At 40.9% G+C, this 22,511-nt stretch overlaps 4 protein-coding genes and 1 long non-coding RNA gene across 11 annotated transcripts in view; 2 read left to right on the top strand and 3 right to left on the bottom strand.

Moving 5' to 3' along the window:
* Positions 1-6,051, bottom strand: part of pyd (zonula occludens-like protein polychaetoid) — a 90,617-nt gene extending 84,566 nt beyond the window's left edge. For all 6 annotated transcript variants that reach the window (XM_017175885.2, XM_070286694.1, XM_017175891.2 and 3 more), the window contains exon 1: positions 4,919-6,051. In XM_017175885.2, coding sequence (XP_017031374.1) covers positions 4,919-5,477 — 559 coding nt within the window. In that variant the 5' untranslated portion in view covers positions 5,478-6,051. The remainder of the gene's footprint in view (positions 1-4,918) is intronic.
* Positions 6,052-9,382: 3,331 nt separating this feature from the next.
* Positions 9,383-10,198, bottom strand: LOC138928747 (uncharacterized). Its single transcript, XR_011445080.1, has 3 exons — positions 10,074-10,198; positions 9,881-10,000; positions 9,383-9,710 (listed from the first exon to the last, which is right to left on the bottom strand). It is a non-coding gene; the product is annotated as an uncharacterized lncRNA (long non-coding RNA).
* Positions 10,199-10,882: 684 nt separating this feature from the next.
* osk (oskar) lies at positions 10,883-14,324 on the top strand. Its single transcript, XM_017176116.3, has 4 exons — positions 10,883-11,504; positions 11,782-12,220; positions 12,306-13,073; positions 13,134-14,324. The coding sequence occupies exons 1-4, from the start codon at positions 10,901-10,903 to the stop codon at positions 13,234-13,236; spliced, it is 1,914 nt and encodes a 637-aa protein (XP_017031605.1). The 5' UTR covers positions 10,883-10,900; the 3' UTR covers positions 13,237-14,324.
* Positions 14,325-14,882: 558 nt separating this feature from the next.
* Positions 14,883-19,180, top strand: ScsbetaA (Succinyl-coenzyme A synthetase beta subunit, ADP-forming). Of its 2 annotated transcripts, XM_070286291.1 has the most exons (9): positions 14,883-14,901; positions 14,966-15,040; positions 15,982-16,085; positions 16,782-16,934; positions 16,995-17,157; positions 17,227-17,494; positions 17,699-18,123; positions 18,197-18,366; positions 18,952-19,180. In XM_070286291.1, the coding sequence occupies exons 2-9, from the start codon at positions 14,972-14,974 to the stop codon at positions 19,079-19,081; spliced, it is 1,482 nt and encodes a 493-aa protein (XP_070142392.1). In that variant the 5' UTR covers positions 14,883-14,901; positions 14,966-14,971; the 3' UTR covers positions 19,082-19,180. The 2 variants fall into 2 exon arrangements, with proteins under 2 accessions (XP_070142392.1, XP_017031609.1); XM_017176120.3 differs by having other exon boundaries at positions 14,899-15,040.
* Positions 19,181-19,303: 123 nt separating this feature from the next.
* Positions 19,304-21,497, bottom strand: LOC108081115 (beta-catenin-like protein 1). The gene is made up of 4 exons (XM_017176117.3): positions 21,262-21,497; positions 19,772-21,205; positions 19,520-19,715; positions 19,304-19,458 (listed from the first exon to the last, which is right to left on the bottom strand). The coding sequence occupies exons 1-4, from the start codon at positions 21,289-21,291 to the stop codon at positions 19,373-19,375; spliced, it is 1,746 nt and encodes a 581-aa protein (XP_017031606.1). The 5' UTR covers positions 21,292-21,497; the 3' UTR covers positions 19,304-19,372.
* Between the last annotated feature and the right edge of the window lie 1,014 nt (positions 21,498-22,511).

Below are 22,511 nucleotides of genomic sequence, written 5' to 3'. Positions count from 1 at the left end.
TAAAACTATCATAATTATGGCTTACTTCGTACAATTCCGATTCGCCAATGTATAAATATTCCCCTTCTTTGTTCGTTAGATCACTGTACCCCATTCCAGCGGGAACGGAGACGTAGTGAGCCAGCAGAGAAACAGTTAAGGCGGCTTCCAGCTGCAACAACTGCCACTTCCAGGTTGCAGCAGACGCCAGCAGTCTGGAACCGATGGAGCGGTGCCCGTTTTTGGAGAATGGCTTTACGGGCCCAATGAGTCATAGCTTTTCTACCCATTTTTTGTTGTTGTGGTTCTTGTAATCAGAACGAGCGTGGAAGCAGCGAGAATGGGTAAAAGAGAGGCAAACAAGTTACCTGCCGGGATCGGTGTATCGCTGGCTGGCTGATTGCGTGACAGTTGTGTGGGTAAGCGGCTTAGCAGACTGTCCCAGACTCATGAGATCCGAGAAGAGCGCGGAGGAAAACCCCATATACCATGAGCCATATACCTACGTATATAAACCTTGTGATCAGCTACCGAAATGAATAATGATTTAATAGGGCTCACCGAATGGAAATTAAATTGTAATCACGGGAATTGCAATCAGAGGCGAGGGAGCAGGCATTCTAGAGCATCTTGAAAAGGCCACCCAGAAGATCTAATTCGTTTAAGATCTAGAGTCCGAACCATATCTACATATTTCAACATGACAAAAACTAGTTGTTGAGCAACCAACGAACTCTAGTTGATTACTTCCATTTAAAAAATTAACACATTTGCTTGGGATTTTACGAGGCACAAGCCAACAACGATCGAAAAACAACTACAACTTTGTTGCAGCTGATGAGTTAAGATAAAGCGGAATGGAAAAGCGTTAAGTAAAGCTCCAGAGCGAGCTAGCTTTAAAAAGACAACCAGCTTTTAGATTCGAATATTTGCATACCCTGTTCAGTTTGTTTGTTGATCAGTTGTGAATCCAGCAGGAAAAGTAGATGACCCATTTCCTTATTTTTCTCTCTACTCTCTTCTGAACATAAATTTGAAAATCTAATAGTGACGAGTCTTTAGATCCTGTACCGCTAAGTAGAACGGAAGAGAGGTTGGAAAATTAAAACGCAAAGAGGCAACCAACAACAACACACCTGAAGACCTACTTCAACAGCGAGAAGAGAGAGACAGTGAGAGAGAGGCAACCAGTAGAAGTAGGACAAAAGTAGAAAACAAAGAAGATCGGTTGCAAACGAAAACAGGATGCGCATGCGCAGTTGAAACGAAACGAAATGGAACGAAACTAAAGGTGAACATCATTATCATCAGAAGAAAAAAAACAAAAAGAGGAAAAAGCGAAATCAAAGAAATCAACAAATACAACATAAAAGGAAACGATTCTCAGGGGCAGTGCAAAGACACAAAAGATGAAGCAGAACGCGATAACGCAGCCCAGAAAGGAAATAGGGGAACGAGAATAAGGGATAGAAGGCGGGAAATGGGGAGGGTGGTGTGAGGAGGAGTTTGAGGAGAAAAAAAAGAGACCGAAAGGAGGGGACAAATGGGAATGGCAAGCGATAAACGTCATCGGCCAGATTATGCTGCATAAATTATCAAATGCAAAAAGACACTGCCAAAAGGGAGCGCCGCAGAAAGTGGGAAGAGAGATGCGAAGATCCGAAGAGAGGAGACGAAAATTTTAGAGGAGAAAACATTGTGCGCTGTAAATAATTGTAATTTACGTGCAGAAGGGTACTGACTCTACCTAGCCTGTACTATTAAGCTCAAGATATTAGTAGCATTATTATAAAAATAAAAGTTACAAAACTTTTAAGATTTCTACATTAACCTTTAGGTCCTAAAATATCTAAATTTATTATTTATTAATTATTTATTATATTATTCCAAAATGTATTAATTTAATTGTGGTAAATATTTGAAAACAAACAAGATTTTCAAGGTTTATAAAATACTTATTTTTAATATTTTTGAATAAAAATAAATTGTACTATTTGCTCTTCCTCAGGTGTGTGTGTATAAATCTACCTACCTGAGCCGACGCGGCAAAGGTAAAGAGAACCTGACGAAGAGGGCGGCAAAGCAGAGGAGATGGAACGGAGGAGGCAAAGCCAGACCAGAACAGCACGTACAAGAAATTAGCAAACATAGAGAGAACGAGTGAGAGGCAGAGGGGCTGCGAGAGTCGTAAAGAAGTAAAAGCGAAACGACGACGAATCGGATTATGATGTTCCCCAACCTGATCATGATGATGATGAATGGATTGGTCTACGACTAGACGGAAAAACAGGGAGGCAGGAATACGGTGGAGAAGCGGAAGGCAGGGGACAGAGGATAGGAAAACCGCCTGCGGGGGCAGTTGGACAAATGGAGTTACTAAAAGAAGCACACAAACACACCAGCACAACAACACACACATGACAAGAACATGAACATGGACCACGCGTAATGCGTTCTCGCTCTCGCTCTCTCTCTCTCTCTTCCCTCTTTCTTCTGACTGTAATCGTGGCCGGAATCGTAAAACGTGATCGAGGGCTTTATGTGTACAATACGTTTTGCCATGGCTATGTTATTGTTATTGTTGTTTTTATTTTTTGTAAGAGTTCTTGTTTTTGTGTTAGTTGGTTCTTGTTGCTGGCACTTTTCGATGCCCTACAAAAACGGAAAGACCAGTCTTGGGATTCATTGGTAACGTTCTTGGAAACAGTCAAAGCAATCCTGAGCATTAGTACAAACTCCCTCTCGTTTTAATATTGGTTATATTTTTAGATCACCTTTCCGTATCACGTGCTGACATTAAAATATCTATAAAAATATTTTATTTTGGGAGTTCCTTGATCCCTTCAAATTTATTGAACACACTATTGATCTGGCCTCCCAATTTTTGAGCTAATAAAACTACTCTTTAGGTTTCTTTTACGACACCTTATCCAACTCCTTATAAAGAGCATTTAATTTGTGTCTGTGGCGCTCCCCAAATACCCTAATTTTACTTTCTTGGGCCACACTTTTTTTAACCTTTTTAGTTTCGGTTTTAGTTCATTGGTTTTTTTTTAGATGTGAATGTGTGGATCTTGTATCTCAAATCTATGATTATTTTGTTTTCTACTCCCTCCGGGCAACAACTTTTTCATTAGAGCGGAATAAAACAAGCGAAATCTAAGAACAACAAGGGTTTTGTTTTGTTGTTTTTGTTATTTTAGCTGCTTTCAGCATGTAATCTCAATTTTCGGTTTTCGTTCTTGAGCTCCCCCTCTACTCAGTGTCTTCCTGTCTTCGGTCTTTCTTTGGGGGTAATTTACAAGTCTGGGCAGCAAAATTTACATGCCGACACTGACATGTTGTTGGTGTTGTTGAGTTGTTCTTGTTGTTGGTTGGAGTTGTTGGATGGGCTTGGCTACAACTGCTGAAGTTGTGGGTCAATGATTCAGCGCGTGGATGCGGCAACAGCTGTGCGAACTTTTGATGGATCGCTTCGAGGAAGTCAAGAGAAATGGGAGTGGATATACCCCAATGGTATTTAAAATATAATCTCAAAGAATTTCATTTGGCAAAAAAAAGGTAAATGCTTTATTGGAATGTGGGAGCAGTTTATAGGACCGATAGATTCAGCTAAAGATCATTTTTCAAAAACGGAGACTCTTCTATCGCTGTGAATAATGTATAGAGATTTACCTTATTAGGTGATTCATTAACTGGAATGTGAAAAACGTTTAAGTTACAGATATTATAAATAGATTTCCATAAGATTCTCGAAATCTGTATGATATCAGCTTATTTAAACCTCTGGAAATCCACAATCTAACCTCAAGCTAATAAGAAAAAATATTATCAGCTATGTCTGTTCATATATGAAAATTCCATTTATTTTCTTTCAGATCAACACCACATTTTGACGAACAGCAATCAAGAGTTTTCTTATCAGCAAGAAGAAACAATTTAAGAGCTCTTCCGCTTGTTGACTCAGTGTACTTTTCTTTCATTTATTTGAGTTTCTAACCCCCAAAGGGACGTGCTCTTGATAAGATAAGTTTTGAAGGGAAAGTGGTCTTTAAGTACCACATATAAAGTGTCATAAGTTTCAAATTTCACCTGCCGCCACCACCTCATAAAAACGAAATTTGCATAAATACTAGGCTTCCTTAATCAGCACAATAAACTCAAGAAATGCCAATTATTATTAACGCGCCACTGTAAATGGCCGACGATCCGCCCACTCGCACACCTTCTAAACCAACACCCACATTGCTATGGGCAAAAAAGCATACGGCGACAAAAAGAAACCACAAGAAGAATTGAACAGTGATCGATCGAAATAGAATAAAGTTAGTTTTGATGGTTTATTATGGTTTTATATCAACATTCAAACCATACAATACCATTTCAAAGAAATATTTACGTTCCTCAGAGCTGTGACGCGAAACAAATTGTTATTACAGCTATAATTTTACAGTAAAAACTCGAATTAGCGACTGCTCACTGTACTGGCATCCAATTAGCAGAGATGAGAAACTTGAGAGCCGATCGCGAACAATTACGTGAATAATTTACAGCTGAGATATGGGCTACTAAAGCTGCCAACGCATTGGGGGATCAGGTAGATCACAAGGAACCGGTTAAGAGAGGGTGTTTTCGTGTTTTTTAGTCGGTTGTACACGGTCAAAAAAGGCATAATAATGCCGAAAGTTAGATCATCTCACATAATAAAATGTTAAAACGAGAGATAAATATTGAAGATTTAATTGCAGTATGGAAATTGAAAAAGGGAAAACTCAAAACTTTAGTATAATGCAAAGAAATTCTGACAGACTTTCACATTTCTAAAAATATTTGTTATAAATTATAGTTACACTTGGCAGGTGCAACTGAGATATTTTTGCACTGTGTATGAAAGGAAAGGGGTACAGTTCGGGTATCAGGTACAGGTACAAGCACTTACCGCTCTTGAGACGATCGTTAATTAGATCCTCGATCAGCTGCGGACACTCGCACTCGATGGCGTAGCAGAACTGCTTGAACTTCTCGAAGCCGCTCTTGGCGATGATCTCTATGAGATTGGCGCACTGGAGCCGCAGGATTTCGGCGTCGTTGAATCCGGAGCAACCGCCGCCGCTGCCACCGCCGGACGGCGTGAGGGAGCGGCTGTCGCAGTTGGCATCGCCGTTGACGCTGGCGCAGCGCGAGGATCCACTGCCCCCGCTCCCGCCGCTGCCCCCGCTGGCCGTGCTCCCGCTGCTGGCCACAGCGCTGAGCTTGCGTTTGGTCAGCGATGGAGCGCTGCCGGGCGGCTCGACGCCCGCTACGCCGGCAGAGGCGGCGGCGGAGGGCGTGGGCGTGACGGCGCCGTAGGGCTTCAGCAGCAGATCCTCCTCCGACTGGCTGAGCACCGAGTTCTTGACGAGCACCGCCAGCAGATCGGTGCTGCCCAAGTCCAGCATTATGCGCTCCTGGTGGCGGCACAGCAGCGACCGCACCTCCTCCTCTTCCTCGCGCGTCATCGTGGCAGTGTTTACCGTTACTTACTATGGTTTATTACACTCGCCGGTTGCACAAATAACAAAACACATGCCTCTCGGCCATTTTTGCATTAGATTGGGCAGATTTTCAATGGTTTTGGGCTTTGCTTGCACTTTAATGTAACGAAATTGTGGTTGTTAGTTGTTGTTTTGAGTATTTTCAGTGGAGGTTACACCTTATTTCTTTTGTTTTCGTAGTTATTTTCGCGTATTATTTCACTTTTTTCTTTAGTTTCAACATTCATAAAATGACTGCACGTTTGTTTATCAACACTTTCATTGGGTTTCGTTTAAAAATTTCGATTATTTTGATTTTTCACCAAGTAAACAAGGTGAAAAAGCGCGCCATTTTTCGATTGCTCGTTTTCTTTACCGCTTCGTCACTCTCGCACAAGGTTCGTGAAAATATATATGTAAATATTATATATTTCCGAAACAAATATTCCTTATTTAATTATATTTTACCGGCACTACGTAGTATTTTTGCGACAGAAAACTCGAGTTTTCAATACACAGCGATGTGGCCGGTTCGGTTGAATTGTCCGCTGCACAACCGCTTTCGTTGATTGAAATTTTTTAACTAAACACGACTAAACTCGAACTAAAAACGAACGAACACGACCAAACACGACTAAACACGAACACGAACACGAACGAACCTGACTGAGCTGAACATTGAACGAACTGAATACGAATACTGAATACCTCACCATCATGCCGCGCAAATGTATTCCCAAGTTTATCCATATTTTTTTTTTAATCAAACGCCTTCAACAAACGGTTCCCAATTTAGCCAAATTAGTTTAAGCCCTCTAAATTTAAATGTCTATTTTTCAAATGATTTAGCTATTCCTCTTTATTTCGGGATGCAATACTATTTAATTAAATTAAAAAAAATCAACCTTAATTTTCTTTAATTTCTTGAATTTTTTTTATATTTTTTAGTTTCCATTTATAGTTAGTATTCATTTAATTAATATTTCAGCAAGAGGAAACGTTCCTGTTAAAATGTCGAAATCAATCCTACACGCTAACAGAATAACAGTGTCAAATTTGTTAGTTAACATTTTTTTGGGGTCGAATTCTCGTTTTTGGGGTCGAATTCTCGTTTTTGGGGTAGAATTCTCATGTAGAATGTTAAAATGTAGAGAGAGAACTGTTTGTTAACATAGAAATGCTCTCGATCACAGAATTTTGCTCGTTAACAGAATTTTGTCTATGGAATTCCCCAAAATAAGAGTAACAGAGCTCGTTACAGAAATTCTCCAGAATGAGCGATTGAAAAAAAAATTTAAGAGCGCCGCGTTGTTTGTGCTGCTTTTATAGATTTTCGAGTCACTCAAAGAGAGAGAGCGAGAAACCCAAAAGAGAGAACCTAATCTCTTTTGGGTTTCACTCAAACGCAATTTCTGACTCCATCAAAACTCCCTTGAGAAGATGTATTTTGCATACCGAATGTGTAAAGTTCTTAAATAAACTTAGTAAAATTAAATTATAATCAAGTTTAAGCATTTTAATGAATTAAGAACATATTTTTTTTAGTTTTAAAAATTGACTCAAAGAGAGACTCAATAACAAGCCGGCTTTGCCTCTCTCAGCGTGAGTAAACCATAATATCCAGTAATCGTATTTTAAAGGGGTATATAGTCTCGGGGTGAATTATGATTTGAGCCAAATTTAATTCCATTTATGTATGTAGTTACAGAAACACGAACTTAATTACCTAAAAAGAAGTAATTTCATAATACTTACTTACATAATTAGAAAATAAAAAAAGAAACCCCCACAGGAAATAAAAAATTGTTTTATGTCATTGAAATTAATATAACCGTGCATATGTATATAATTAATAAATATACATATGTATCTTTTACTTTAACTCGCGTGGACTTAACTAACATTATTATTATAGGTGCTGGGTATAACTTATTCGAGTATGTATAACGAGTAAGAGAGTAAGTCAAAACCGGTTTACTCAAAGAGCGGGGAGAGTCTCAAATAGCGAAAGAGAATAAATTGTAATTGTGTTTGTTTGTTAATGCATTTTCGACTTTTGCAGCTGCAGCGAGAGAATTTTCAGGTGTCTGGGACATTGAGTGTAAAACTCAAAGTAATTGTGTTTACATTGCGTTCTCTCTTTTTCTCTCTCTGAGTGGATTGGTTTGAGTTTGCCGTAACAATTGCCTTTGTTTTTTTCTTTTTACTTTACTTGGATACGGTATTGGTATCACGTAACTGGAGTTAAACTTAACTTGAACAAGATTCATCCATGGTAACATTTTTAAGGATTTTAAGCAAATTAAAATGTAATTAGAGTTAATACATTTTTTTTTATAATTTATTTAAGATAATAAGGTACTTCCTTTAAGTTTAGTATTTATATTAAACGAAAACAAAAGCAAAAATGGCATTGCAGTCTCGGTCAAGACGACGACATGAAGTATTAACCATATCGTGTGGGCATAATGAGGAGCAGGAGCTCTCGGGTACTCCAAAAACCGGAATCGGAAGCAGTCTTACGGTGTACAACACCTAGCCTTGATTAATTGCCACACACTCAGCCACATGGTTAGCCGTTTAACTTTGAGTGTGCCGTTTACAATCTGTTGGGCAACTTGTAACCGGTCATCACAAAAGGAAACACCCGGGTAGCACTGAAAAAAAAAATGCATTAAATAAATGTGTTATTTTGCACTAAAAAAAATATAGTTAGTGATAAAAACTGCTGAGGAATCTATTGAAATTTAACGTTAAAGCCTCTAATAATATAGGGTGGGTGGCTGAAAATAAAAGGTTTAGGTGTTAGGCTGATCTATTTAGATGTTCTTTCTGAATATTGCAACGTTATCTAAGGTTAGTTTTTTGGGTTTTTTTTAATGTTACCTTATATTTCTCTCACTGCACTTCCATACACTTTGTCAGAAGAGCTCTAATTACGTGTGTTTGAATTGCGGAGCTCTGATTAGGGCCCTTTTGCAGGCCAATCGATGATTGTGAGTGCTCCGGCAGCAGAACGAACAATAATAACAGATGTTTGGCCAGCCCATGGAAACGGATAAGGATAATTAAGGGGAATTAGTGATGGAGCTGCTGCTGCTGCCGAACCACTGATCCGATTTTCCCGTGAGAGGGGGGGAAATCTCCGCTCTGCGAATTCCAGGCCAGGCCAGCAGCATTCCTGACATTTTCCGCCTGTCAGCAGATTAACAGGTGTAACCCGCCCCCAAAGTGAGCCAATCGCTAAATGGTTTTTGCATAAATTGATTACGATAATTTGCGCCTATACCCCCAACATTTTGCCGCCCTCTGCGAGGTAACCTCGGAGTTAACCGAACTGGCAACTGGCAGAAAGAATATCAACAAGTTGTTCGTTTGGCTTCCATAATTTATGCAGAAATGCAGTCGAACCCAATGAATATAGTGTGTTGCTCATAATTCTCCTCGGTAAATTGCTCTTTACTATTCAAAATCCACCCTCACCCTGCCAGTGGGCCACAAAGGTTGTCCATCAAATGGGGAGATTTGTTATGGGGAGCTGAAGGTTTGAATAAAAAATATTTTCAAAAGTTAGGGGTTGATTTTCGTAGCACAGGAAAACTATAACAATATATTGATATATTATATATTAAATTGCCTTAAAAAATTAAATTTTTCCTTTCATTATTGATCAGAGAATTTTTCTATCAAGAGAGTTAAATATATTATTATAACTTTATGTTAAAATCACTAATTAATCATAAAAAAAAACTGTTTAAAAATATATATTAATATTTTTATGGCCTCAAAATTGTAGTTATAAAGCTGTTTATTATTTTTTTTATTTGTTTTAAAATTTTAATTGCTTATAATCTTACTTCAGCCAGTGTCCACTGTAGTTCTAAGGTGGGTGTCGACAGAACAAGAGTTGATTTGTGTGAGTGTTATGAAAGGCTTGAATGCAAATTACTATTATTAAGGAACAATTGCACTGTGATGCGAACGAATTCAGGAAAATATTTGCAAAAACACCAATCCAAAAGGGAAAGTTGAATGGCATCGAAATCCGGGTGAATCACTCCAGTTTAGAGCTTATTTGGAGGATTACATACATACATATGTACGTACGTACATTCAGCAAATAGAAAATAGGGAAAGGGAGTGTTATCATCAATTGTGCCACATGTTTTTGCCCAATGTTTCCATTTAGTATTGCTCGTCACGTCTCTGCAGCTTCCTCTGCAATTAAGTGGAGTAAGGGTGGTTTAGATGGTTGAGAGATACAGTCAAGCTTCCAGTCAAACTTCTATTTCTAAAAAATTTTAAAGTAAAATAATTAGAAAATATATTTTTTAATAAAATGTTATTATTTCACTTTCTTATAAAATTCTACAAAATAATCACTTTACTTCTTCCAAGTTCTGTCTATACTTTTTCCTGAGCTTCACTGTAATAACTTGGTCAAATCAAGCCACAAGCTTCTTTCCAATTGTCAGAAGCCCTTCCGGGGCGGAGAAAACCAATGCGAGCTGAAAGAAGGGCCCAGAGTCATCATCCATCAATCCTCAAACGAACTGCTTCCATTACCCACATTACACTTACCCCCAGCTAAGATCCAGGTGCACTTGGCCGGATGATAATTGTCTTGGGGAATTGTTTTAGGCCTGGGCTAGGCAGCACACAGCTCAGACAGTAGCTCCATTTGCCGATTGCCAGATTAGCAGTTTATCAAGACCCACCGCACACGTGGTGGTTGGAGGGGAACCGTTTGAGTTATTGTGGAATTTTTATTATTCCGTAATTTCGTAATTACTTATCACAGAAGGCAATGCAGGGCAGGCTGTTTTCTAATCTGGACCGAAAGAAAGGCCATAAAAATGAATGTATGCTGAGTGCTAACGACTCGAATAATCGTCGTCAAATGAATCTGCAGGTGGTAATTCGATTTAATTGTTTTCAGTGGCTTTGTAACCTGCTTTAAATTGTGCTTCTAAGTGGCTGAAAGATTAAGCACATCATTAATGTTCATTTGCAGAAAGATTGTTAGATGAAAACAAGTGGTTTTTAAATATAATAAATCTTTCGAGTTAGCCTCCTTCTAACTTTAAGTCTTTAAAAACAAACCCTTAATAAAATAAGTTAAAAATTGTTCCAATTTTTTGATTTATCAAAGGTTTAATCCTTATAATAATTAACCCTTAAGAACGAACCACCCTGATGCAAATTCGAAAGCTCCAAGCTCTAAGAACAGCCTGGAAAACATAATCGCGATAATTAGTAACTGTTACTCCCTTTGCTCCCGTTTATTCCCCAACTAATACACCTGCAGTTCTCCTATAATTCAGAACTTGTACGAAGAGAGAACAGAATCCGATAAAGAAGAAACCCCGAATGGAGGAGCAATAGGTCGGATCACTTTCGTTTGTGCGATGGCCGCAGTCAGAAGTGAATTCCCCAGCGAGTCGAACAGTAATCCGAGTACCAAAGCCGACAGTTTGAGGTCGTTGAAAAAACACGTGGCCACGTGTTGGCACAATTTGTGCAAAAAACTCCAGCAGCCCGCCTCCTTTCGCAAGAGTTCCCATAGCCGTTTCTACAAGATCTTTTTGAAGGCCGACTGCTCTGCGAGTTTTCCGGAAAAGTCGAAATTTTTACGCCAATTTCACCGGATCTTCAAGGCAGGCCGGAAAAGCGAAGGCGGTGGTGAACCGGACCCAGAGCCGGAGTTGTGGAAAGAAGTGCCGTTGGCCGATGAGCAAAGAAGCCAAGAGCAATTGCAAATCGTAGCGAGACTATTTTCCTCTACTCTAATCTCCACCAAGGAGGAGGAGATCATCACCACAAGCAGGAGTAGCAATTGTAACACCAGCTACACGAGAAGAAAAAGCCAGAGCTACTGCAGCACCAGCACGATGACCATAATCGAAGGCAACTATAGGGAAGTGCGTGACGAGTATCCCGACATTGATGCCGAGGTGCGCGCCATATTGCTAAGCCATGCCCAGAATGGAATCACGATATCGAGCATCAAAGGTGGGTATATATTTTATAATTTTTATATGGAATTTTCCATTTAAGATAAGCTTTTGCTTTGCTGCTTGAATTTAAATAAGAAGGAAATTTTTATAAATAATTTGTGCTATTTTTTGTTAAATTTTAAGTCTCTAGGAATTTCTAGATCATTTCTCACCATATTATAATATTTTCTACATGTGCTTTTCTCATTTATTTAGCTTTTCTAAAGCTCCAACCACGATTTCTTCTTTAATATTACATAATTTAATTCTAATTTTTTTAAATTCTAATCCAGATGAATATCGCAAACAGACGGGCAACACCTTTCCTCTGCACGACAACGTGACAGACTTTCTGCTTACCATTCCGTATGTGACCGCTGAGTGCAGTCATACTGGCAAGCGGATCTTCAACCTGAAACCCAACAAGGAGAATAGCCACCTGCTGGAGATGGTACTTAACCAGAAGCAGCGCAGTGATTACAGCAGCGGAGCACCGTCCATAGAGGACAAATACCGAATGGGTCCACCGCAGGTGCCGCCACGCTACTGGCGTAACGGATTCAAGCGGCGGGCACTGTCTCCGCTGGACAACAACCTCAATGTCAAGGTCAACTCGGAGAAGCCGGCGGATGACCAGAGCAAGGCGATCAACACCAGATCGGCAGCGCTGCCGCATATGGCCAAGGCGGCAGCGGAGTCGAACTGGTGCTACCAGGACAATTGGAATCATCTGTGAGTCCACCAGAAGTCAAATAAATATGCAAAGTACTAATTAATTAAATAATTAATCCTTAATGTAAATTTCCTATACCTGCAGCAAAAATATCTACCAGCAATCCAGTGGGAATGCACCACACATGCATGAGCCCAACCAGATTTATACTGATCCCCCGGAGCTGTCAAACCACTTGGCTAACCCGGAGCTGATCAAGCCACCCTGCAAGAACCATAACAGCCCGAATCTCAACCAGATACTCAACCCAAACCTGGACATCTTTAGGCGTCCACGTTCCTCCTGCGACTTGAAGCGGCGCCACGAGAGAACGCCCACACCCACGACCATGTCCTCTGCAACTCATAACGATTCGATGCTGACCATAAGCTCGGACTATGATGCCTATCTTCTGGACTTTCCTCTAATGGGCGATGATCTACTTTTATATCTCGCCCGAATGGAGCTCAAGTGCCGATTCAGGCGTTACGAACGGGTCCTGCAGTCGGGACTTTGCGTTTCCGGCCAGACGATCAACGCTGCCCGGAATCGGCTGAAGAGGGTCAACCTGCCCGAGGGCACCCAGATAATTGTGAACATTGGTTCGGTGGATATACTACGGGGCAAGCCGCTCGTGCAGATCGAGCACGACTTTCGGCTGCTCATCAAGGAGATGCATAACCGGCGATTTGTCCCGATACTCACCAATCTTGCCCCGCTGGCAAACTATTGCCACGACAAGGGGCTGTGCGACAAGGTCCTGCGATTTAACAACTTTATTCGCTCCGAGGGCAGGAGTCACCTGAAGGTGATTGATATACACTCGTGCCTGATCAACGAGCGGGGCGTCGTTCGTTTCGATTGTTTCCAGAAGTGAGTATTGGAATTTGGAATCTAAACTTTTAGAATATTAATACAATTTAACTTTTCCAGCGCTCCCCGCTCTGTGTCGGGTTCAAAGGAGCCCTATTTGTTCTGGAACAAAATCGGCAGGCAGCGCGTGCTGCAGATGATTGAATCGAGTCTGGAGTACTGAGTTTTGGGCAACTATTTGGACGGGGCTGGCACCGGTCCAGCCAATAATGAAGATGATTTTACGATTGATCCATGCTGACGGCTCGCTGCTTTTACTTGGAATTCGCCTACGTACTATTTTAATGTGTTTTATGTGTCCCCGCGTCCATGTAAATGTTTATGTCTATGTGTATTTGTATTTGTGTTAATTGTTTAAATAATTCCGTGTTTTGTGTTCAATGTTAGATTTTAATTTCTTGAGGCCTCGACGCCTGCCTGTCATTGATTTTGCATTTTGTGTGTAGAGTTTGTGCTCACCTTTTGCCACTGTCCCAAAAGCTGAGTGCAAATTCATTTGCAAATCAATTTCAGGCACGTTGAAGCCTTGCTTTCCATCTACTTTTCCCTGAAAACATTTCCCCTTGCAATCCCCTTGAATTGTACAAATCGGATTGCAAAGCCAAATGGAACCTAAGTGCAAATCATTGCAAATGTTATAAACTGTTTTTGCTGTTCCTGTTCTACCTTATTTGTTTCGGCCAAAATGCTCCATGCTCCTGTATCGCCACCCGCAGGGGGCGTGGCCCCGCCGATACATTTGAGTCATGCTGCATTTTGGCCCAGAATGAAAATGCATTTCGCTCCACTTGAAGCTTTTACTTGCTTGCACAAAATCAACGCCGCGGCTGATTTATTATTGATGTGTTTCAAGCAGATTCAAGTGGAGCATTTGCGCCATTTTCGTCTTCCTGTTTCCGTTTTGCCAACAAAAAGTAAATCAAATGAAAAGTTTATAAAGAAAAGCTTACACTCTGCCCCAGACATGCCACCGGAAGTGCGCGCGCTAAGCGGGTGAGTGTGTTTTTGGCACAGTGTAGCTTACAGATAATGAATGCTTCTTTACCTTAAAGTCTTTCCTAGAAGAGCTCTTTACTTATATAATATTTATAAACTAATTTATTGTCTTGAATGTATGTATGTTAATTGTATGTTTTGAAAGTGATCACGTTTTTTTTTTGGTATGTCCTCATATAACAAGCTGCAATGTAAAATCCTAAAAAAAAAAAGAAAAAAATAAAACAAATAAAAAGGGAAAATTGTTTTTTTGAAGTTTATTCTTAATTTTAAACAATAAAAAGTGTTTATTTATTAATTTATCATACTATATGTAAAGTCATAGAACCGAATAATTAACAGTAATTTTGTTCACTTTTAAAGTTTCTAGTTTAATATTTTCTTTAATAAATTAAATTCAATATTTCAGACTAAAATATGTACACACCAGAAATACATTTATCAAATATATTAAATATGAATCCAATGAATATGAAGCAAAATAAAGTATTTATTTGTTATCAGCTGCTTAATTTGAAAATAACCGCCATTCTTAGGTATCGATACATGTTTAATCGATAAAGTTAGGCAAAAGCTATGTTTCCCACACACAATGCGACATTTTCAAAAAGAATTTTAATACGAAATATTAATATTATTGGGCGGAGTATTAAATTTATTTTTTACTTTACGTAGAAAGCTTATTTTTTAGACACATTACGTAGTTCCTTTACGCCGTTCTTAAGTGTGACCAGCTGCGCAGGAAAGAGAAATCCGCTAGTATCCATAGAGTACTCGACTTTTTCCCAGCTCCGACACCCGGTCACACTGTTAAGCAGGCGACGGCAAAAAAGTAAGCAGCTTTTCAAAGTTTGTTATAATTTCTCTAGAAGTTCGTATTATTTACTGGTTTCCAGAACGTAATGGCTTCATTCTTGGCACGTACGGGCGGTCCCCTACTCGATTCCGTTAGGCCGACGGCTGTCAAAAAGGTGAGTAGCTGTGGCAAAAGCTAATAAAAATGTAATGTGCGAAAAATCAGTCACTTTACATAATAAGGCGAAAAGAGAGGTGCAGCGAGAGCCCATCTCTCTCTCTCTCCCTCGTTCTCATCGGGAGGCGGGGGTGGCGATCGCTTCGCTTTGAAACTGTTTTTTTCTCTTTGGTGCTAATTTTCCATTTATTAAGCTGACGTTTTTTATACGCATTAAATTGTTAATCAAATCAAATACCCCAGTAAAACAGGGGTTTATGTGCAAAGGAGAATCACGATCCCGCAAGACACCTGACTTTCTGTTGTTGTATTAGTGTGACGCAACTCGTGTGTGTGCGTATTCGTGGACCTTGAAAGCCTTATTTATTCCCCCTACTTTATTTTTTTTTTATCAATGAACGGCGGCTGACAACTGTTGCTTTGCATTTTGTTGTTGTAGCTGTAGTTGTTCTTGTTGCCGGGCCCTCTAATTAAATTTTTAATCTGTGAATTAGATTTGGTTATCATCGTGAAAATGCCGTTATCCCCTAGACTGGCTCTTAACCCACATTCCGTCTCTTTTGCTCATTTTGTTTATGTTTTTTTTGTTTTTGTATGAATCAGCGAACCAGTTTTAAATATTTTTTTGCTTGACAATGACCTCGTGACTGGAGAGTAGGGCTTTTTTTCTTTGATTAAAATTCAAGGGAAAATTAAGAGCATTGAATTAATTACTATTTTCTAGGTAAAGCAATTGTTTTAATATAAAATATATAAGTGCAATTTCGAGGTACAAAATTATTGATTAAAGTTGGTAAATCAAATATTTTAAAGTTTTTAAAACCTTGAAAAACATAAAAAGGTCGCAAAAAATACCTAGAAAATATCATTAACCCAAATTGCTTATAGCCAAATATATATAAATAATCAATCACCTGTTTTATATTGTATTTCCTACAGATCCTCGGCCTGGCTCCCATCGCCGTACAGCAATTGAGGAACCTCAATGTCCAGGAACATGTTTCCTACACTCTCCTCAACGAAGGCAAAATCCCCACACCGCGGTGAGTAAACCAATCCCATTCGGAAATTATCAAAATCGCGGAAAACAACAACAAATCGGTTGGCAAAGTTTCAGTTCAAAGTCCAAACGAAAGTGCCGCGTTGCTCATTGCGTCGACGACGGTCTTTGGTTTATTTTTATTTCGGACTTTGTCTGGAAGCTAACAATTTGCATTAATTACTTGGCTGTGGGGTAAACAAACCAAAGAAACGCAGCCACCAAGATGATAAGGGTGATAAGGATTTCTATATACACTTTGAACGATGCGGAGTAGTGACTGGGGTCAGTGACGTAGGTCCTGATAAGATGTAAAAAACTGAGATAGTTAATAGCTTTTGCTACTGTTAAGTAAATGTGATTGAAAAGTACATTTATTAAATGTAAAAGTATGTTTTCTGCTCTTCAAAAACACCATTTTATTAGGTTTTGTAGCCTCTTATACCTAAGCTAGCATAATCACGCCACAATGCGTTTTTAAAGGTATATTATTATCATCTTCCAAACGTCCGAATAACCTTGTTTGCTTTAAATTCCCAGCCTTCACAGCTTACAATTTTAACACTTAGCTGATAGGAGAATTTACTTGAAAGCGTTGTTATCAATAATTTATTGCCCAAGATCAAAAGATCATTAATCATAAAGAGAAAGAGCTCCCAGAAATTATTTTATATACTAAAGTGACTCATTGTTTTTGCAGATTTGCTGTTGCCAAAAACGGCAAGGAGGCCAACGACATTGCCACCAAGCTAAAGACAGACAATCTGGTTCTGAAGGCACAGGTCCTGGCCGGTGGACGTGGCAAGGGTACCTTCAAGAATGGCCTTAAGGGCGGCGTTCGCGTGGTCTACGAGTAAGTTGAATATATTTCACTGGCCTCTATGGTTACATATTAAATGTATCTTCTTTATAGCCCCAAAACTGCCGAGGAGATTTCCTCCAAGATGCTTAACCAGCTGCTGGTCACCAAACAAACCGGACCGGCTGGTCGCATTTGCAATAAAGTAATGGTGGCCGAGAGGAAATTCCCGCGTCGTGAATTCTATTTCGCTGTGATGATGGAGCGAGCCTTTAATGTAAGTCAAAATTATATATATTTTATATGTAAAGAAGGAGTTCTATAATTAAGTTTGTACTCCTTGTAGGGCCCCGTTCTTATTGCATCCAAGGAAGGTGGCGTTGACATTGAGGAAGTCGCTGCCAGCAGCCCCGATGCCATTCTTTATGAGCCCATCGACATTGCCACTGGTTTGACCACTGAACAAGCCAAGAAGGTCATTGAGAAAGTGGGTTTGGGCGGCGAGGGAGAGGAAACCCACATCCAGATGCTCGAGAACCTGTACGATTTGTTTGTTAAGAAGGATGCCCTCTTAGTTGAGATCAATCCCTATGCTGAGGATGCCATGTCAGGCTGTAAGTTTGCAAATTAATGTTGCTATTCCTTCATCCATGTACTAATAACTCATTCATCTCTTAATCTAATTAACTCATTTGTAAATGTCATAATGGTGGATTTTGTGTCTGTCCAGGCTGTAAGTATATGTATATGTATATGTATTTCCCGTAAAACTCTTAGTTAAACAACATTTTAATATGACTTAAATTACCTTCTTGTAGTCTTCGCATTGGACGCCAAACTGCGCTTTGATGACAACGCCGAGTTCCGTCAGAAGGAGCTGTTTGCGCTGCGCGATTGGACCCAAGAGGATCCCAAGGAGGTTGAGGCGGCCAAGTATAATCTGAACTACATTGCCCTTGATGGCACCATCGGCTGCATGGTGAACGGTGCTGGTCTTGCCATGGCCACCATGGACATCATTAAGTTGTATGGCGGTGAGCCAGCCAATTTCCTCGATGTGGGTGGTGGTGCAACGGCCGAGGCTGTGAAGGCTGCCTTCAAAATTATCACCTCCGATCCGAAGGTGCTCTGCATCTTGGTTAACATTTTCGGCGGCATTATGCGATGCGATGTCATTGCCGAGGGCATCATCTCCGCCACCAAGGACCTTAACTTGAACATGCCCGTTGTTGTGCGTCTTCAGGTGAGTTTGGAATTGGGAAATTCTTTCTCTAGAGAAACTTTTTAACTATCAATTCTCGCTTTTTTTTTTGTAGGGCACCAAGGTGAAGGAAGCCCGCGAGCTGATTCGCACCTCTGGACTCAAGATTCTAGCCCGCGACGACTTGGACAAGGCTGCCGATCTGGCTGTCCACTTGGCGCAGATTGTCAAGCTGGCCCGCGAAATGAAGATGGATGTGAACTTTGAGATTCCCGATGCCCAAAAGTAGATAAATCCATCGATATACCTGGCTAAGTCAACCCCCCCTCATAAGCACACACAAAAAGAAACCCGAAAACAAAAGTAGAACCAACCAAACGCCTAACATGTACTCTCTAGCCACACAAAACTACTCAATGAAGCAAATGCCATCGGTTCGTAGTTAGAGCATTATGTATTCAGGTCGTCGAACTATTTGATGAATTAATTTTGCAAAAATGTTAAGTTTAAAGCTGTTGAAGAGTCGAGTCCTAAGATATGTCATAGATAATTCGAATAATCCAAGCGAGTTGAGTGTTCTCTTTGCACCCAAACAATGTCTAAATAGTCAACCATTAATTGCACGTGAATAATAATAGTAAAATTGAAAAAGAAACTATGTTTAAATTGTAATTTTTTTGCAAAATTCATTTAACTTTTTAATTTATTTAATTGCAACGCAGCTGCTTCGAAAGCAGATTGTTGTTCTCTCTTGTGTATTATGCTATTTAGTTTGCCTTAAATTAAAAACACAAAACAAACAAATTTAAGCTGAAGAACAAACACATTTATTGGCTTTAAGGATACATTTCTAACACGATTGAACCTTAGGGAAAAGGACGGCAAGGGTGAAAAGAAAGAGGGCAAAAAAGAAGAGACGAAGGGTGAGAAAAGCGAAAAGAAGGCTGCCAAGAAGGACGATAAGAAGGCTGCCAAGAAAGACAAGAAGAAGGACGCCTAAGACGCTAAGGACGAAAAAGACTGCACAAAAAAAAAAAAGAATAGAAAAAGGAGGAGAATACTTGCGCTAAAACAAAGACGATTCCTGAAAAAAAGACAAGCCAGAGCTTCTGCGATATAAAATGGAGTTGAAAAATAAAGACCTCCGATCAGAATTTAACGGAATCCGGGGATGGACTCGTCTGCCAAGCAAGGTGTTAAATTTCCAAGTGAAAATTTTAAATTAATCTTTCAAGTACATTTTATTTTGCTTTTTTTTTTATTGTATATTTCTTGTTGTTATTTGTAAGTCTTAGAAACGATCGACTAGGGACAGTATGTGGGTCTGCTCCTGTTCCCGCCAATCAGTGTCGCCATCGCCCAGGTTGCCAGCGTACTCTGTAAAGGGATGGGATTTATATTAATAATTATTCCAGAGTTAAGCTCTGCTTAAAATTACCTCTCATGATGCTGCGAATGGTCTTCATGGAGGCGCCGCGCAAATTGAGGATTTGCAGTACTCGCTGCTTGACGGTGTCCGCCGTGGCGCTAACCTCCAGCAGGATGTAGTCGATGCGCTGCAGGGTGAAAAGTCCACCGGTCAGTCGCTTTATGTAGTTGTTCTCCGCCTCCTCGTCCTCGTCGATGCCGGGGTCCTGTTGGAAGAGTATTTCATAAAATTTCCTAGACTTAAACCCTGTTCTTTACTCACCTTGGCCTGCTGATCGATCTCCTTATCAATGGCCTCCACCTTGGCCAGATACTTGAGATGCAGTTCTAGCAGCCGATCGACCTTCTCGTGATCGTTTTCCACAAACTTTGCCAGCATACGCTGGCGGTGGGTTCCCTTGCAGTTCCGCAGCATCGAGGCAATCACGGAGGCCACATGCTCCTCGTGCTCATCGGCGGAGATCAGGCGCTGCTTGTTCCTCTTCGGGGTTTTCATGAAGAGCGGAAAGATGGTGCGCAGGCCCAGGATCTCCACGAACTTGTTGCAGTTGTCGCGACCATCCTGACCGGCCATGGCATGGTCCAGCACTTTGAGGGAACCGTTCCGGGACATTTTCTTCTCGCGCAGCATCAGGTTCATTAGCTGGAGACCTTCGCCGCTGAGGAAGCGATCCCGATTCTCACGGGCCATCAGCGCGGAACAGAGGCAATTGAACATGTTCTGCATGTACTCCTGCTCCTCGTTGCTACCTGGATCATGTCGCTTGTAGACGGCCAGCTGTTGGAGCAGCACATCTACGCCATCCAGGGAGCCCAGCTGCAGGCGGTTGTCGTTCTCCGTTTGTATGAGGATGGACAGGATCTCGCTGCAGTAGAGCTTGTTGGGATCGAAGGGCGTCTTGCCGCGCAGGCGCTTCAGCAGCCAGGCCAATAGTCCCTGCTCGGCCGCCTCCTTCACAAACTCCGAGTCGATTTCGGTGAGGTTCTCCACTATGGCCAGGGTGTTGTGCACACCATCGGCTTCCTCCTTGACCTGCTCGTTCAGGCGCTCTAGATTTTGCACCAGCAGAGCGCAGATCTGCTCCTTACGCAGGGCTTCTATCAGGGCCTCGGCGCCCTCTCGGCTCTCGCCCAGGATATCCACGTCCGTAACCTCCTGCAAGAGGTCCACCACGGCCACGGCTATGTCTGTGTTCTGATGGGCCAGCAGTTCCAGCAGACTGTGCAGGCCATGCAGCTCCACCAGCAGGGGATATAGGTCCGGAACAGTGGCCACGCCCTTCAGCTCCTGGATCACCGTGTGCAGCTCCACCTCTGACTCCATGAACTTCTCTGGGCTGTCCGCGAACTTGATGCGCATCTCCTGGTTCTTCAGATTGCGCTTCTCAAAGACCAGAATCAGTTTCTTGAGGCCCTGTTCGTCCAGTACATCCCCATCGGCCTCCTCGTTCTCCACATACTTCAGGATGTTCAGGCGCTCTTCTTCCGTGAGCTCAGGGTCGAATTCAAAGGACGAGGTGCCGACGGACGCCGTGGAGCCTCCGCCTTGTTTCCCATAGTGTGCCGACTCCTTGGCCTCGGCGATGCGCCGCATGCGTTTGATTTTCTCGTCGCCACCGCCCCGTTTTCCATGCGAGGGCTCCGTGTCGAAGTCTTCGTCCTCGTCATCGTGCGGCCGCTTCGGCGTCTGCTCCGGCTGTTGATTGCACATATTCAGGTGTAGTAATTTCTATTAAATAATGTTTTATTTACCTTAAAAGCCAGCAATTCGCCGATGTCCATGATTTTCTAACTAAACGCGAAGCGCGTTTACACGGAATGTTCCAAGTCGGTTCCAAATTGTTGTTGCTGCTGCAGCATAATCGTTCATACGTATTTAGTCCTTAGTACCTTTAACAGGTAGAAGTTATCGGGAAAGCACGGCGACCAAAATAACAGAAGAGTAAAAAATTAATTAAAAATTTTAATTAAAGTGTTACCAGATGAAGTCGATTTTCTAAGATTAACCGCGTCAGCTGGTCACACACAAATCGATAACGGCACTTGGTCACCCTAAAATCGATTCATTCCAAGTTTCCAACCCAAACGATTCGATTACAAAAAATATCTTAAATCGATATATCAAACCATTTGAAAAATGCCGCGTTTTTCAACAAATGATTATTAAATTCGGCAAAAGAGGTGGAGGAGCTCGAGGACCTCGGGCCTCCAACACCTATTCTCCTAGACACAGCAAGACCCTGTTAATCTACGACCATTTGTGATCCAGGAGGAGAATGGTTATGCTGCAGGATAAGTACTGTTTGATCTGAAATCTGGTTCATCTACTTCGAGATTTGTATTATTTTATAATATTTTAGAATTTAGGTTTTTATTTTATGCAAAACTGCCATATGAACAATTACTAAACGTTGAGAAAAATGTAAAACTGTTATTGAAAATCCTGTTTATATATTCGATGTTTTTCAACATGTCCATTTATAAGACTTTGAATCCCTCAGATATTTAACGATTTTATAATAATGTCTTATATTAATAAAAATCAAATACATCTTTACTAAATGTCCTTTTAGTTTTTCTTTTAATTTGCATTTAAATATCAAGCTGCAGGGGTATATAAACTATAAAGTAGCTACCCTTTTGGGGGTTGACAATAGAAAGAAAATATAAAAACATCTTGACTAAACCTTTCTGGTTTAATCAGATTACAACGCTTTTTAGCGCTGCATGGCTACATCAACAATAATAGGAAAAGCAAACAGAAGCCACAAAATGAATCTACTACTCGTTGCCACCACACATATCTATAGTTCCGCCATCCTAGCGGCCATTCTTCTTCTGGCAATTCCAGATGCTTCCTTTTGCTTCAAGGCTAGATCTCCCAAATACTATATTTATGGACAACCTAAACCCAGCGACGGAAGAATATCGCGTAATATAAATTTGGCTGCGGCTTATTGGGGTGAGGTTACCTACAAGAATACACTGAGTATGAAAAGGCA

Source organism: Drosophila kikkawai, chromosome 3R (genome assembly GCF_030179895.1).
Source record: "Drosophila kikkawai strain 14028-0561.14 chromosome 3R, DkikHiC1v2, whole genome shotgun sequence".
In the NCBI taxonomy this organism is placed as follows: Eukaryota; Metazoa; Arthropoda; class Insecta; order Diptera; family Drosophilidae; genus Drosophila; species Drosophila kikkawai.
This window is presented reverse-complemented; position numbering and strand designations above follow the sequence as displayed.